Here is a 12,315-nt window from a genome sequence, read left to right as displayed (position 1 = left end):
ATATTTAAATGAATACATGACTAAATGTGGAAAAAAATTAAGCGCTGTGAATACTTTCAAGATGGGCTGTAACAGTTATAAGCATGTACCTCTTATTTACCCAACTCTGCCACACTGTTAGGTAAATGCCAAGCAGCAAAACAGTAACAAGCACACATAACATGCTGTTAATGACTGATTGGCTGCGTGTGAATAAATATGTGCCCTAATCACAGCCAAAGGCCAAAGGCAGTCAGTGCAAACAATGGTGTGTGTGACCTTTTTGTTTTTGGCAGGGTCGTGGACATTATAGTATACTCTTTGAGACACATACCTGCACTACTTTCCAAGGAAAATTTGATCAGTACCACAGAAGAGCTGAGTTCATCTTCTACCTGTTAGAGATGCACACATAAACACAGATTGTTTATTCGAGATTTGATGATCATTATGTTCCCATTTCAATGCTAACAACTGTGAGACATGCAACAAAATATCAGTTAAAGTGATGTGATCATGCGGATGTTTTAACTGTTCCAGTAAAAATATGTTTGTCCATTTTAACTTAAGTGTACATTGGTTTGAATCTGAATGAAGCAACTGCTTTGTACTGAATTGGTAGCCGATCTTTTGTCGGTAGCTGTTTAACAATACAGCAATTCTAATTAGATAGAAAGGACAGGACGGATGAATTGGTAAAGCATCAAATAATTGAAATCCCCATTCCCTTGTTTTTAATGACAACATCTTTAATATTGTAAAGGTTTAAAGGCCTACTGAAACCCACTACTACCCACCACGCAGTCTGATAGCTTATATATCAATGATGAAATATTAACATTGCAACACATGCCAATACGGCCTTTTTAGTTGACTAAAGTACAATTTTAAATTTCTCGGGAGTTTCGTCTTCGAAACGTCGTGTAATGATGACGTGTACGCAAGACGTCACGGGTTTTTAGAAAGTATGAGCGCTGCACACACAGCTAAATGTCGTCTGCTTTAACGGCATAATTATACAGTATTTTGGACATCTGTGTTGCTGAATCTTTTGCAATTTGTTCAATTAATATTGGAGAAGTCACAGTAGAAAGATGGAGTTGGGAAGCTTTAGCCTTTAGCCACACAAACACACGGTGATTCCTTCTTTAAAATTCCTGGAGGTGAAACTTTCTTATGGATCAGAGCGCGGTCAAGCCAACATGGATCCCAACCGGATGTCAACCAGCAGGTTTTGGTGAGAAAATTGTGGTTAAGAAGTCAGTTCTCACCGGAGAAAAGCTGAGCTTGTGCCGTCCAAAGCTGCCGTCGACTCCCCTGAGACACTGCGCTTAAAGACATCCGTGGAGACACCCTTCCGACTATCAAGTAATATTTAACTTGCTAAAACACTAGCAACACAATAGAAAGATAAGGGATTTCCCAGAATTAACCTAGTAAATGTGTCTAAAAACATCGGAATCCATCCCAATGCAATCGCGTTTTTTTTTTCTAGTCCGTCGCTATCAATATCCCCAGACACAAATCTTTCATCCTCGCTCAAATTATTTGGGAAATTGACGTTTTCTCGGTCCGAATATCACTTTTTGTTGGAGGCTCCCAATAAAAACAATGTGAATATGTGAGGAGCCATCAAACATGTGACGTCATCGTCTGCGACTTCCGGTAGAGGCAGGGTATTTCTCTTAGGACCGAAAGTTGAGAACTTTATCGTGGATGTTCTCTACTAAATCCTTCAAGCAAAAATATGGCAATATTGCGAAATGATCAAGTAGACACATAGAATGGACCTGCTATCCCCGTTTAAATAAGATATTCTCATTTAAGTAGACCTTTGAAAATGAGCTTTTAACCATGCGACGATGTTAATGAGGTATTCAGTACAAGTTTGAATTAAAATACACTGAGTATTTGTTTCCTGTTTAATTATAAAGGTGACCCTTGTTTTGCGATGTTGTTTTTTACAACGTTTTGTGGTCATGACGCACTGACATAAAATATTAATGCTAAGAAATTGACTTGTTATGTGCGTATTGTGGGGGAATACGTACACTAGGTATACGTACTCATGCATGACTACACCGCGTCACTTTTGTTTTTTTTAGTTAAGTGTTCCAATCCATTCCAAGTGCAAGGGAGACTCTTCTGATGGCAATGCATCAAAGAAAAGGCAAGTAAATGTGACTGCATCATAAAATACTTGTGTGTAGAAATTAAAATTGGCTGCATGCTCGAGGCCGCGCGAATGTTGCGACCATCGTTAAGGATTACGATGGTGTCTTTGAACATGTGAAAGGACATTAAAAAGACAGTGAGCAGTGTAGTGGTCTAATTATTGACATTAAACCCCTCTCTCCCTCCATCGCAAGGCTTCTTCCAGTGTGCAAGACAGGCACAGGCATACAAGTTAAAAAAGGTTCTCGTTTTATTTAATTTTGGCATTTAATCATTTCATTGCTGTACATTAAATGTCCCTTATGTGTTCTGCGTACGGGGGGAGTGACTTAAGTGTTAATTCAGGTATTAATATCTGACACACACTAAAACTTGACTTACATGTCAGAAACTTGTTTCTTAGCCCGAAGACAGGTCTTCACTGCTCTTCAAGTATGCATTTTGATCTCTGATCTTAAATATTGTCTTGGTTTTGAAACTGGGATCTCGGCCTCAAAAAGGTTGAAGACCACTGGCTTACAATATTTTTATGGGGAGCAACGATTTTTTTTCCCCACATACTCAGAGTTCTTAGCCATAACGTGACATGTTGAACTTCCAGCGACATTATTTAGTGTGTTACGGCGATAAAACCAAATTTAATAAACCTGCTCTGCAGTCAAACCTGAGACCTTGGCTGCGTTCACTCTGCAGAATATATGATTTTTTTGGTTAAATCTGCTATTTGTATTTATTTGTACAAATTTAAACAAAACAAAAAAAGATTTCTAAAGTTAATGGAATGGATTTCTGCCTACAAAACAGGACGGCTCATACAAAACATTTTTGGCAATTGCAAAGATTTTGTTCAACCAGTCAACATTTTGTTAAACTAAATTGTTTTGTGTAGATGATTAAGAAGAAAAAGGGCAAGATTAGTCTCTTGCAGTTTGGGGCATTTGTTGTCTGTTTTGATCTGACCTGATCTGGCCGAGCAGTTGGTGGGACGTAAGTTAGTTTGTTTACTATTTATTTTTAACATGACCCGAATGTTCTGACTGCAGTTGCATTGATTACATATCGGATTTATATATCCACATAAGAAAGAGGACTGTGTGAGATTTAAAAATAAATAAAAAAATCTGGTTTGTATCATTCACATTGGAAAAAAGCTGATACGTGTCACTTATGGGCATAAAAATCGCAATTTGGATATTTTTACACAGGGGTGTCAATACACACTTTGGTTATCAGTGGTTAGGACATCAAAGTCTGTGGGTTGAGTAATCTGAAGGGCACAGTACAAGTTACAAGCTTTACACAGAGTGCATTGTGGCAAAGTGTAATTTTATCAGTGCTGTCCCATGAAAAGATATGATCAAATATCTGTAGAATTGTGAAGAGGGCTGTTATTCAAGGTAGCATATTTTGTTTCGGGCCAACAATGACAGCATACCAAATACAAATACGAAAATGCCTGGGTGTCTCACATATCTAACTTCAAACCAAGACATTTCAAAATGCTTTGATCAGACAAACTTAAAACCTTAAATTCCATCTGCTTGTCACAAGCCCTAAATGGCAAAAATAATCAAGGCCAGATTAAATAGTTACCCTGGCATGTAGAAAAATATGTATGTTTCAAATTAATTGAAAATCACTATGATATCACATCAAATTTTAAAGTTGAGTACAAAAGTTGAATAGGGATGTAAAAGTGCATGTTTTTGTAATCGGATTTTTTGGTATGGTGTACAATTAACGCTGACCGAATGTAACTTTTTTTTTTACTCCAAATATTGGACTTCAGATGTTACTTTAGTAAATAAAATGGCTCTATATTAATCGAGGGGAGACAACTAAACACATAAATACTACTTTAAATAATTACTTAAATGCATCATTAATCATAGGTGGAATACTTAATTGTGTTATTAAATGTGTAAATGTATTGAATCATTTAATTATTTCGATATTTAATGAATAATTTAATGATTTCTTTAATTCTTGATTTCATGATTTAATGATGTATCTATATATTTCATGAACCTGTGTATCAGCGCTTCATGAATTTATTTAATCCGTCAAACTCACCCGTCAGAGTCAGTGGGCGGGGCTAGCAGGAATACAGTCCAATGATTGCTTTGGTCCGAAGCCTGGGAAATTGGAAGTTTTTTGGAACATGACGGCTCAGGATGATATGCTCATATCCTTTCTGGAGTTGTTGGTAGATATTTTCGACCTTGCAGGTTATGTGGAAGTGGTGCCCGCTGACACATAGCATGAAGCAGTTAATGTAGAGCCGTGGTCACCAACCTTTTCGAGCCCAAAATCCCTAGTCTAAGCCAAAATTCAAAGCAAGATCTAACCCTGCATCAACTATGTTATGTATTTATTCATATTTATATATATATCTATCTATATATATATATATATATATATATATATATATACATATACATATACACATACAGAAACACTGATATATATATATATATATATATATATATATATATATATATATATATATATATATATATATATATATATACACAGACACAAACACCGACACACACATATATATATATATATATATATATATATATATATATATATATATATATACACATACATATATATATATCTATGTGTGCCTATATAGCTCTCTCTCTCTCTCATATATATATATATATATATATATATATATATATATATATGTATATATATATATTTTTTGGGTGTTATTTTGATTGAGGGGGGGGGTTGCCCACATCTGAGGTCCTCTCCAAGGTTTCTCATAGTCAGCATTGTCAATGGCGTCCCACTGGATGTGAATTCTCCCTGCCCACTGGGTGTGAGTTTTCCTTGCCCTTTTGTGGGTTCTTCCGAGGATGTTGTAGTCGTAATGATTTGTGCAGTCCTCTGAGACATTTGTGATTTGGGGCTATATAAATAAACATTGATTGATTGATGATTGTTTGTTTTTGTTTTCTTAAAGATAAAGTTTTTGTTTTGGTTAGTTTTTTAGTTATTGGCTGATGACAACATTTTGCCTTTTTCTAATTGTGTTTATTGCTGTTTTCCTAATATTTTGTTGGTGCTTTTTTTTTTTTTTTTTGCAACGTGCCTAAGGCCAACGACTACAGGTGGCCCCTCTGCTGCACTCTGGGCACCCTTGTTGTAGACACTAACTGTTTATGGCCACTGTAGTCTTAGTATCGTAATATAATTGTTAATCCTATGATCACATATGGAACGCGAGCTAAATGGTTGTCTTATGACAGGACCGGAAGTAGAAAAATCAGCTGTTCACTTGGCGGGTTTATCCAGTGATAACAAAAGGATAAACGGGGAAGTCCTTTTACTGCCGCATTGTTTTATCATATATTAATGCCTTTGCACGTGTCAATGTTTAGATTTGTATTCACAATAAATCAACTCAAAATCCATGCTTCGGAGTAATGTTCACAGACTCTCCTATTTGGCTTGTTAGCTTCCGGTCTCAGGTGAGCGATGATGGTCATGGTTGAGTGAAGAGTTGTTTGGTGTTGAATGCTAGAAAATTTCTGATGCATTGCCACAATTCGGTGTTGAATGCGAGAAAATGTCCGATCCATTGCAACAATCAGCTTCAATGCATTGTAGCAGCTCAATGATTTATGAGCATATCATGCAATGCGCGTCTGCGAAACGAGCGGTTACAGAGCACGCCCGTTGTGGGAGGGGATGGGGTGTGCTGTCGCGGGATGAGAAGCTGAAGTGAGGCAGAGGCGTGTGGGCGTGTTTAGGGGTTAAAATACTTGCCTGTCTGTTGGTCATTCTCCGGGTGGAAGTCTCACTGATTCGTATTAATACTTTTTTTTTTCTATAATTTTTGCCATTGGGTCCCAAAGATCGACTGGTCGATTTTGACCGACGGGTTGGCGACCCCAGATGTAAAAAAATTTCTTGAAGTTGACAAAAGTTATGCACTTTTCTGCAAAGGTGGTAACCAATCAGGTATTAAGATCCGCCCACTGACTTGGATGGGCGAGTTTGACAGGTAAAATAAATTAAGTGTTACCACAATGGTTCATGAAATAATTTAATACATCATTAAAAAACATGAAATAATTTGTGAAGTAATGAATTAAATAATGAAATAATAAAATTAATAATATTTAAATAATTAAATAATTAATTGTACTTTTACACTAAATAGATATTTAATATTAAATTCAATATCAAATATTGATTCCTATTATAATTAATATTTAATATTTTTAAAAGCCGTATTTGTTTTATTTAGTTACATTTTTTACCATTTGTCCCTGTATATTTACAGTGAGGCAAAAAAGTATTTAGTCAGCCACCGATTGTGCAAGTTCTCCCACTTAAAATGATGACAGAGGTCTGTAATTTTCATCATAGGTACACTTCTACTGTGAGAGACAGAATGTGAAAAAAAAATCCAGGAATTCACATTGTAGTAATTTTAAAGAATTTATTTGTAAATTAGGGGGGAAAATAAGTATTTGGTCAATCATTCAAAGCTCGCACTGATGGAAGGAGGTTTTGGCTCAAAATCTCACGATACATGGCCCCATTCATTCTTTCCTTAACACGGATCAATCGTCCTGTCCCCTTAGAAGATAAACAGCCCCAAAGCATGATGTTTCCACCCCCATACTTCACAGTAGGTATGGTGTTCTTGGGATGCAACTCAGTATTCTTCTTCCTCCAAACACCAAGAGTTGAGTTTATACCAAAAAGTTCTATTTTGGTTTCATCTGACCACATGACATTCTCCCAATCCTCTGCTGTATCATCCATGTATCCATTTTGGAATAAACTCAACTCATCGTGTTGGGAGGAAGAAGAATACGGAGTTGCATCCCAAGAACACCACACCTACTGTGAAGCATGGGGGTGGCAACATCATGTTTTGGGGCTGTTTTTCTGCTAAGGGGACAGGACGATTGATCCGTGTTAAGAAAAGAATGAATGGGGCCATGTATCGTGAGATTTTGAGCCAAAACCTCCTTCCATCAGTGAGAGCTTTGAATGGTTGACCCAATACTTATTTTCCACCCTAATTTACAAATAAATTTTTTAAAATTCCTACAATGTGAATTCCTGGATTTTTTTTTCACATTCTGTCTCTCACAGTTGAAGTGTACCTATGATGAAAATTACAGACCTCTGTCATCATTTTAAGTGGGAGAACTTGCACAATCGGTGGCTGACTACATACTTTTTTGCCCCACTGTATCATGGGTGAAGCTACAATCATTTATTTAAACCTTAAAACAAATTATTTTTTGGGGGGTGGAGCACTTTTTAGTTTCAGGATAAGACAAAAGCTTATTACAATATAGGCTCTGTGAAACACATATGCAATGATGGTGTACACATCAATGGAATGAAAGCTAAACATCAGCAGCAAGAATTTGGGGTTGGGTATAATCTAAAGCACTGAAAAAAAGGCATCTTTTTGAAGATTCAAGAAGATTGAGGACCCTCATTTTACAGCACTAACTAACTATCGACACAAGTAGTCTAATGTTGCTGACAATCATCAGATTTTGAATTGAGGAAAAAATGAGCAGGAACAGTCTTAAGGCACATTCCTTAAATATTAATGACCCTTGAATTTTTCTACCAAAAAAATAAGTGCAAAGGATTTCCTGAAGTACTTCTAAGAAGATGCTTGTCTTGAACACCCAAAAATCAATAAGGAAGAAGTGAACAGTCCATCAGCGAATGAAGACCCAAACACAGCTGAGCTGATGTGGGTGAGGGAAAATGTTTAAGAAATTAAAAAGAGACAGAAGGGAAAAAATAAATAGGCAAGAGGCAAAGAGAAAGGTGAAAACAGACAGGTCCAACCTACAATAGAGAGCATGAGAGAGCCCAGAACGTCTCGTAGGGATGCCCCAGAGATGGGGGGGATCGGCGAACCCATTCCCTGCAACCAAGGCAACCCATACTGACTATCATACCGACTTATTCACATCTTACCGACACTGTGCAGCTTTACATTGAACATTCTGTACATAACCATGACCTACTTGAAAAAGATCCTTATATCAAGTCACTGTGGGTTGAAAAAGATCCTTATATCAAGTCACTGTGGGTTAATATAGTCACTTAAAATTGTGACACCATAGTTTACCGCATCTGGAGTGGAAAGTGATATTCTAGGAAATCAGCCCTTCTTTAACTTAAGACTGCATCAGTCAACAAACAACAAAAACAACAAATCTCATAATTTATACTTTGTAGCCTAGCGCAAAAACAATGACACTGTTTTAGTGCAACATTACTGTGAACTGAATTTTTTGGGTAAAAATTTTGTTTTTCTAAACGTTATGTACGTTTCTTCTATTCGTAATCTCTCATCCAGACTCTGAAAACGCCCACCCCGTGCAAAGGAGAAAAGTGCGTAAGTTGTGAATGAAGGCGACGGATTTTGCAATGATGTCTTTTTTTGGCCGTGTAAATAACCTTGAACATGGTGTTGTCCTTATGTCCACTGAAATCCATGAAAAAGAAAAAACTTTACATTTGAAAAGGACTAGGCAGTCCATGTGTGTGTTTTCATGGTCATTTGCGTGCGTGTGTGCACGCACAACACGTGTTCTTCCTTACTGGATATAACTCCATAAATTAAACTTAAGTTTCACTTGTTATTATAACCACCCTGATGTCATGTGCACTGTTAAAAGTTCTCTGTGTATGGAGGATCCTTTGAAGTCTGTTTTTGAAGCCGCGACCTGACAGGATTGGCTTTAAACAGCTGTTTGTGTCTTTCTTTGTGTGTATGTTTTTTTAATTATGTGTGTGTGTGGTTGCAAATTAATTGATTAAAATTGATAACATTTTTAAATTATTATGCTAGTTACATTCTTGTTGCTATTGCTAATGATGAAAAATTTATGATATTTTTTAACTTATCAAGCCAAAAAACAGGGTAAAACAATTTTTTATGTAAAATCATTTTACAATTCCAATCAAAAAACGGATGGCCGCGCCCGCGACGTACACGGACGACCCCTATTCAAGAGGGTTTGGTGACGCGTCCACAATTTTGTTCTTTGAGCAGAGACATTTGGAGGCATTAAGGGTGAGGAAGCACCATGTGTTCAAAGCAAAATATGAAATTTGGCAGGTTTTAGGTTTCATTTATGTCAAGGGGGAGGAGCCGCAGCCACACTTAATGTTTACCTCTTGGTTAACATAATTGCTTAGCCCCTGCTTAAAACCGTTGGCTTGCCTACAGAATTGCGATAGCGACACTCAGTGGCTTTATTTAGAACAGCAGTTTCTTTCATGAAAAATTGCAGCTCATTTTTGTACTTCGCAAACTTATCTTGCGGAGCACGTGCCGGATTAAACCTGTTCCGGTTGTACGTTTGACACCCCAGCTCGAGAGGGTTCCTTAATTATTACCTTTTGGATGTTCTTCACTCACAACCAACTTTTTTATTACCATTTATAAATTATTAAAAATAAGAAAATAACTTACCAATGTTTTGACGGAGGTCACAGAATTGAGCTTTAGCAGCAGTTGTTGGCTCTAGAGGTGAGACACAAAAAGTTACACATTATGATTCCTCTTACATCAAATCAAGAGAGGTAAAGAATATGTATTTGATCCCCTGCCGATGTTGCACTTTCAAACTTTACAAAGATACTAACTGTCGATATTTTTAATGGTAGGTTTATTAAAAAAATCAAGATAAAAGGACAAATGAAGAAGAAAAAAAATGTATTTCATCTCAAGGCAAACGCGGCTCAATACTTAATGGAGAAACCTGTGTTGACAAAGACTGAGGTCAGACATTTCTTGTAGGTGGTCACCAGGGTTGCACACACCCCAGGAAGGACCCTTAGCATGGCACCAGAGCAGAATGTTTCCACCTCATATTTGACAGTGGGGATGGTGAGGTCCTATTCAGCATTTCTTGCATTTTTTGTTACACTCATTAAACAATTAATCGAAGCAACTTAATATAAATCAATCAATCATCGACCAAGGTTTATTTATCTCGCCCTAATCACAGGTGCCACGAAGGGCTGCACAAACCACAATAACATCACCGGTCTGAACCCACAGCCAAGCAAGGAAAAACTCAAAACAGAGAAACCTTGGGAAGGTGGCCGCAGATGTGGGGACGCCCCCTTCGGGGTGACTGGCTACAATTGAAGCCAAGTGGGTACAGTTATTGCAAATTACTCATGATAAATGGAAGCCCCTGATGTCAACATCTTTTTTGTCTGAGTTTAGCGGCTAATCCAACTACGTATAGTCCAATGTTGACAAGAGTCCTGCATAAAATGTTGTGAACAAATAAAACCGGACAGAGCAGGCGAGAGGGTTAAATAAATAAAGAATGCAAAACAGCATTCAGAGGCATCCAAAACAGTGTGCAACCTCATGTACAAATGTGTCATCCTTATGATTTGAAAAACAAAAAACAAAACAAAATCGAACGTTGTCTGACTGTTTGTTGCCACCATGTGATCCTGACTTCCTCACTCATGTTGATGGCCGCATATAGCCCATCCAATTTGAAGCTGAGATAATACTGCAATTTGACTTTGTAATCTTATTGTTTTCATCTTAATTTTCGTTACTTTGCAGCACTACCCACGAGCGAGTTGCGAGTAGGGAGGCTGTACGTGCTTCTTGTGTGTGTAAAGCTGGCACCCCGCTCTCCGCCCACCAGCACAAAGATGGTGGAAGATTGAAAAGAGGGATCACTGTGTTCAGTTAAGTCTACTGGTAAATAAACACACTCGGGTGCTGAGAATGAGACGTCTTCCCCCCTGTTTGAAGCGGGAAACTAAGAAACGTGAGGCTCAACAATTCTAAACAGCGGACATGTTTGTCACTCAAATGCCGGTAACAGCAGGGGAAAAAACAACACAAAAATCTCAGCCTGTTGTGGTATTTATCACACTAAATAAAACCTTGATGTCGATTCGATGTTGATTAATTGTGCAGCCCAATTTCACTTGTTTCAATATATTGTCAGCCTGCATTTTGCATGTTTCTATGAACAGTCAGCTAAGCATTATAAGTAATGCACATCCAAAAAGGCAAATTAATTAAAAAAAATAGTAAAAAAAATATATACCGTATTTTCCGCACTGTAAGGCGCACCTTCAATGAATGGCCTATTTTAAAACTTTGTTCATATATAAGGCGCACCGCATTATAAGGCGCACCGCATTGTAAGGCGCATTGAATTGACGCTACAGTAGAGGCTGCGGTTACGTTATGCGTCCCGTAGTTGTGAGATTTGTTGTGGCTTAATATTGGTCCATATATAAAGCGCACTGGATTATAAGGCACACTGTCAGCTTTTGAGAAAATTGGAGGTTTTTAGGTGCGCTTTATAGTGCGGAAAATACGGTATATATTTTCTACAACATCAGGGTTCTCTGTCTGATACACTATATATAAAAAATATAAAGAACAATAATGGCAAGAAGTTATGTGGACAAAACCAAAATTGAATCATTAATCTCACAAAGATTTTATCACGTACTCCTATATTATCATCTTTACAAATCAAAGTAAAGACACACTTTCAGCTCACCAGTTCGGTGGCATGTCTTATCTTCTCAACAATTCCATAGAAACCGAGATATTGCAGAGACAGCCAAAGAGGTAACGCTCGCATCTTCTCCACAGGCTGACTGGAGGTCAAACCGGCAGCAAGAGCCTAAGGCACAGAGCCAGAAACAGCAGTGAGTCAATAATACATGGACACATTAAAACCAAAAAATATCTCATCTGCACTATGGAGGGGTTTGATGAAGCAATCCTTAGTAGTTCTAGCAGCCTACCAGCGCCGGGTCTTCATGTCTATAGAGAGTCACGGCAGTTACAGCAGGCAGTCCGAGCCACAAACCTGGCGTCAGTGTCATACTGTCACTTCTGGTTGCTACCTAGTAGGGGAAGAGAAAACTGAACTCAAAAACACACTCTAAAATGTTCATAGGCATGAATGGCAGTGATAATGGTTGTCTGTATACAGCACACGTGCCCTATGAAAACTGACCGACAACACAAAAATCAGCGACGACAGTGACATTTCAAATACAGAAATGGTTGCTACAAAAGCATCTGATCATGAATGATGCTTGTTGGTATACCGGTTATTGCTTGTATTAATTTTAAGTTATGAAACA

The 12,315-nt window shown here is 37.6% G+C and overlaps 1 protein-coding gene across 2 annotated transcripts in view; it reads right to left on the bottom strand.

Annotated features, from left to right (window-relative positions):
• Positions 1-12,315, bottom strand: part of pdxdc1 (pyridoxal-dependent decarboxylase domain containing 1) — a 57,960-nt gene that overhangs the window by 20,484 nt on the left and 25,161 nt on the right. For both annotated transcript variants that reach the window (XM_061884081.1, XM_061884082.1), the window contains exons 11-14: positions 11,971-12,072; positions 11,721-11,846; positions 9,641-9,691; positions 314-374 (exon numbers count right to left, since the gene is read on the bottom strand). In XM_061884081.1, coding sequence (XP_061740065.1) covers positions 314-374; positions 9,641-9,691; positions 11,721-11,846; positions 11,971-12,072 — 340 coding nt within the window. The remainder of the gene's footprint in view (positions 1-313; positions 375-9,640; positions 9,692-11,720; positions 11,847-11,970; positions 12,073-12,315) is intronic.

Source organism: Nerophis ophidion, linkage group LG23 (assembly GCF_033978795.1).
Source record: "Nerophis ophidion isolate RoL-2023_Sa linkage group LG23, RoL_Noph_v1.0, whole genome shotgun sequence".
In the NCBI taxonomy this organism is placed as follows: domain Eukaryota; kingdom Metazoa; phylum Chordata; class Actinopteri; order Syngnathiformes; family Syngnathidae; genus Nerophis; species Nerophis ophidion.
This window is presented reverse-complemented; position numbering and strand designations above follow the sequence as displayed.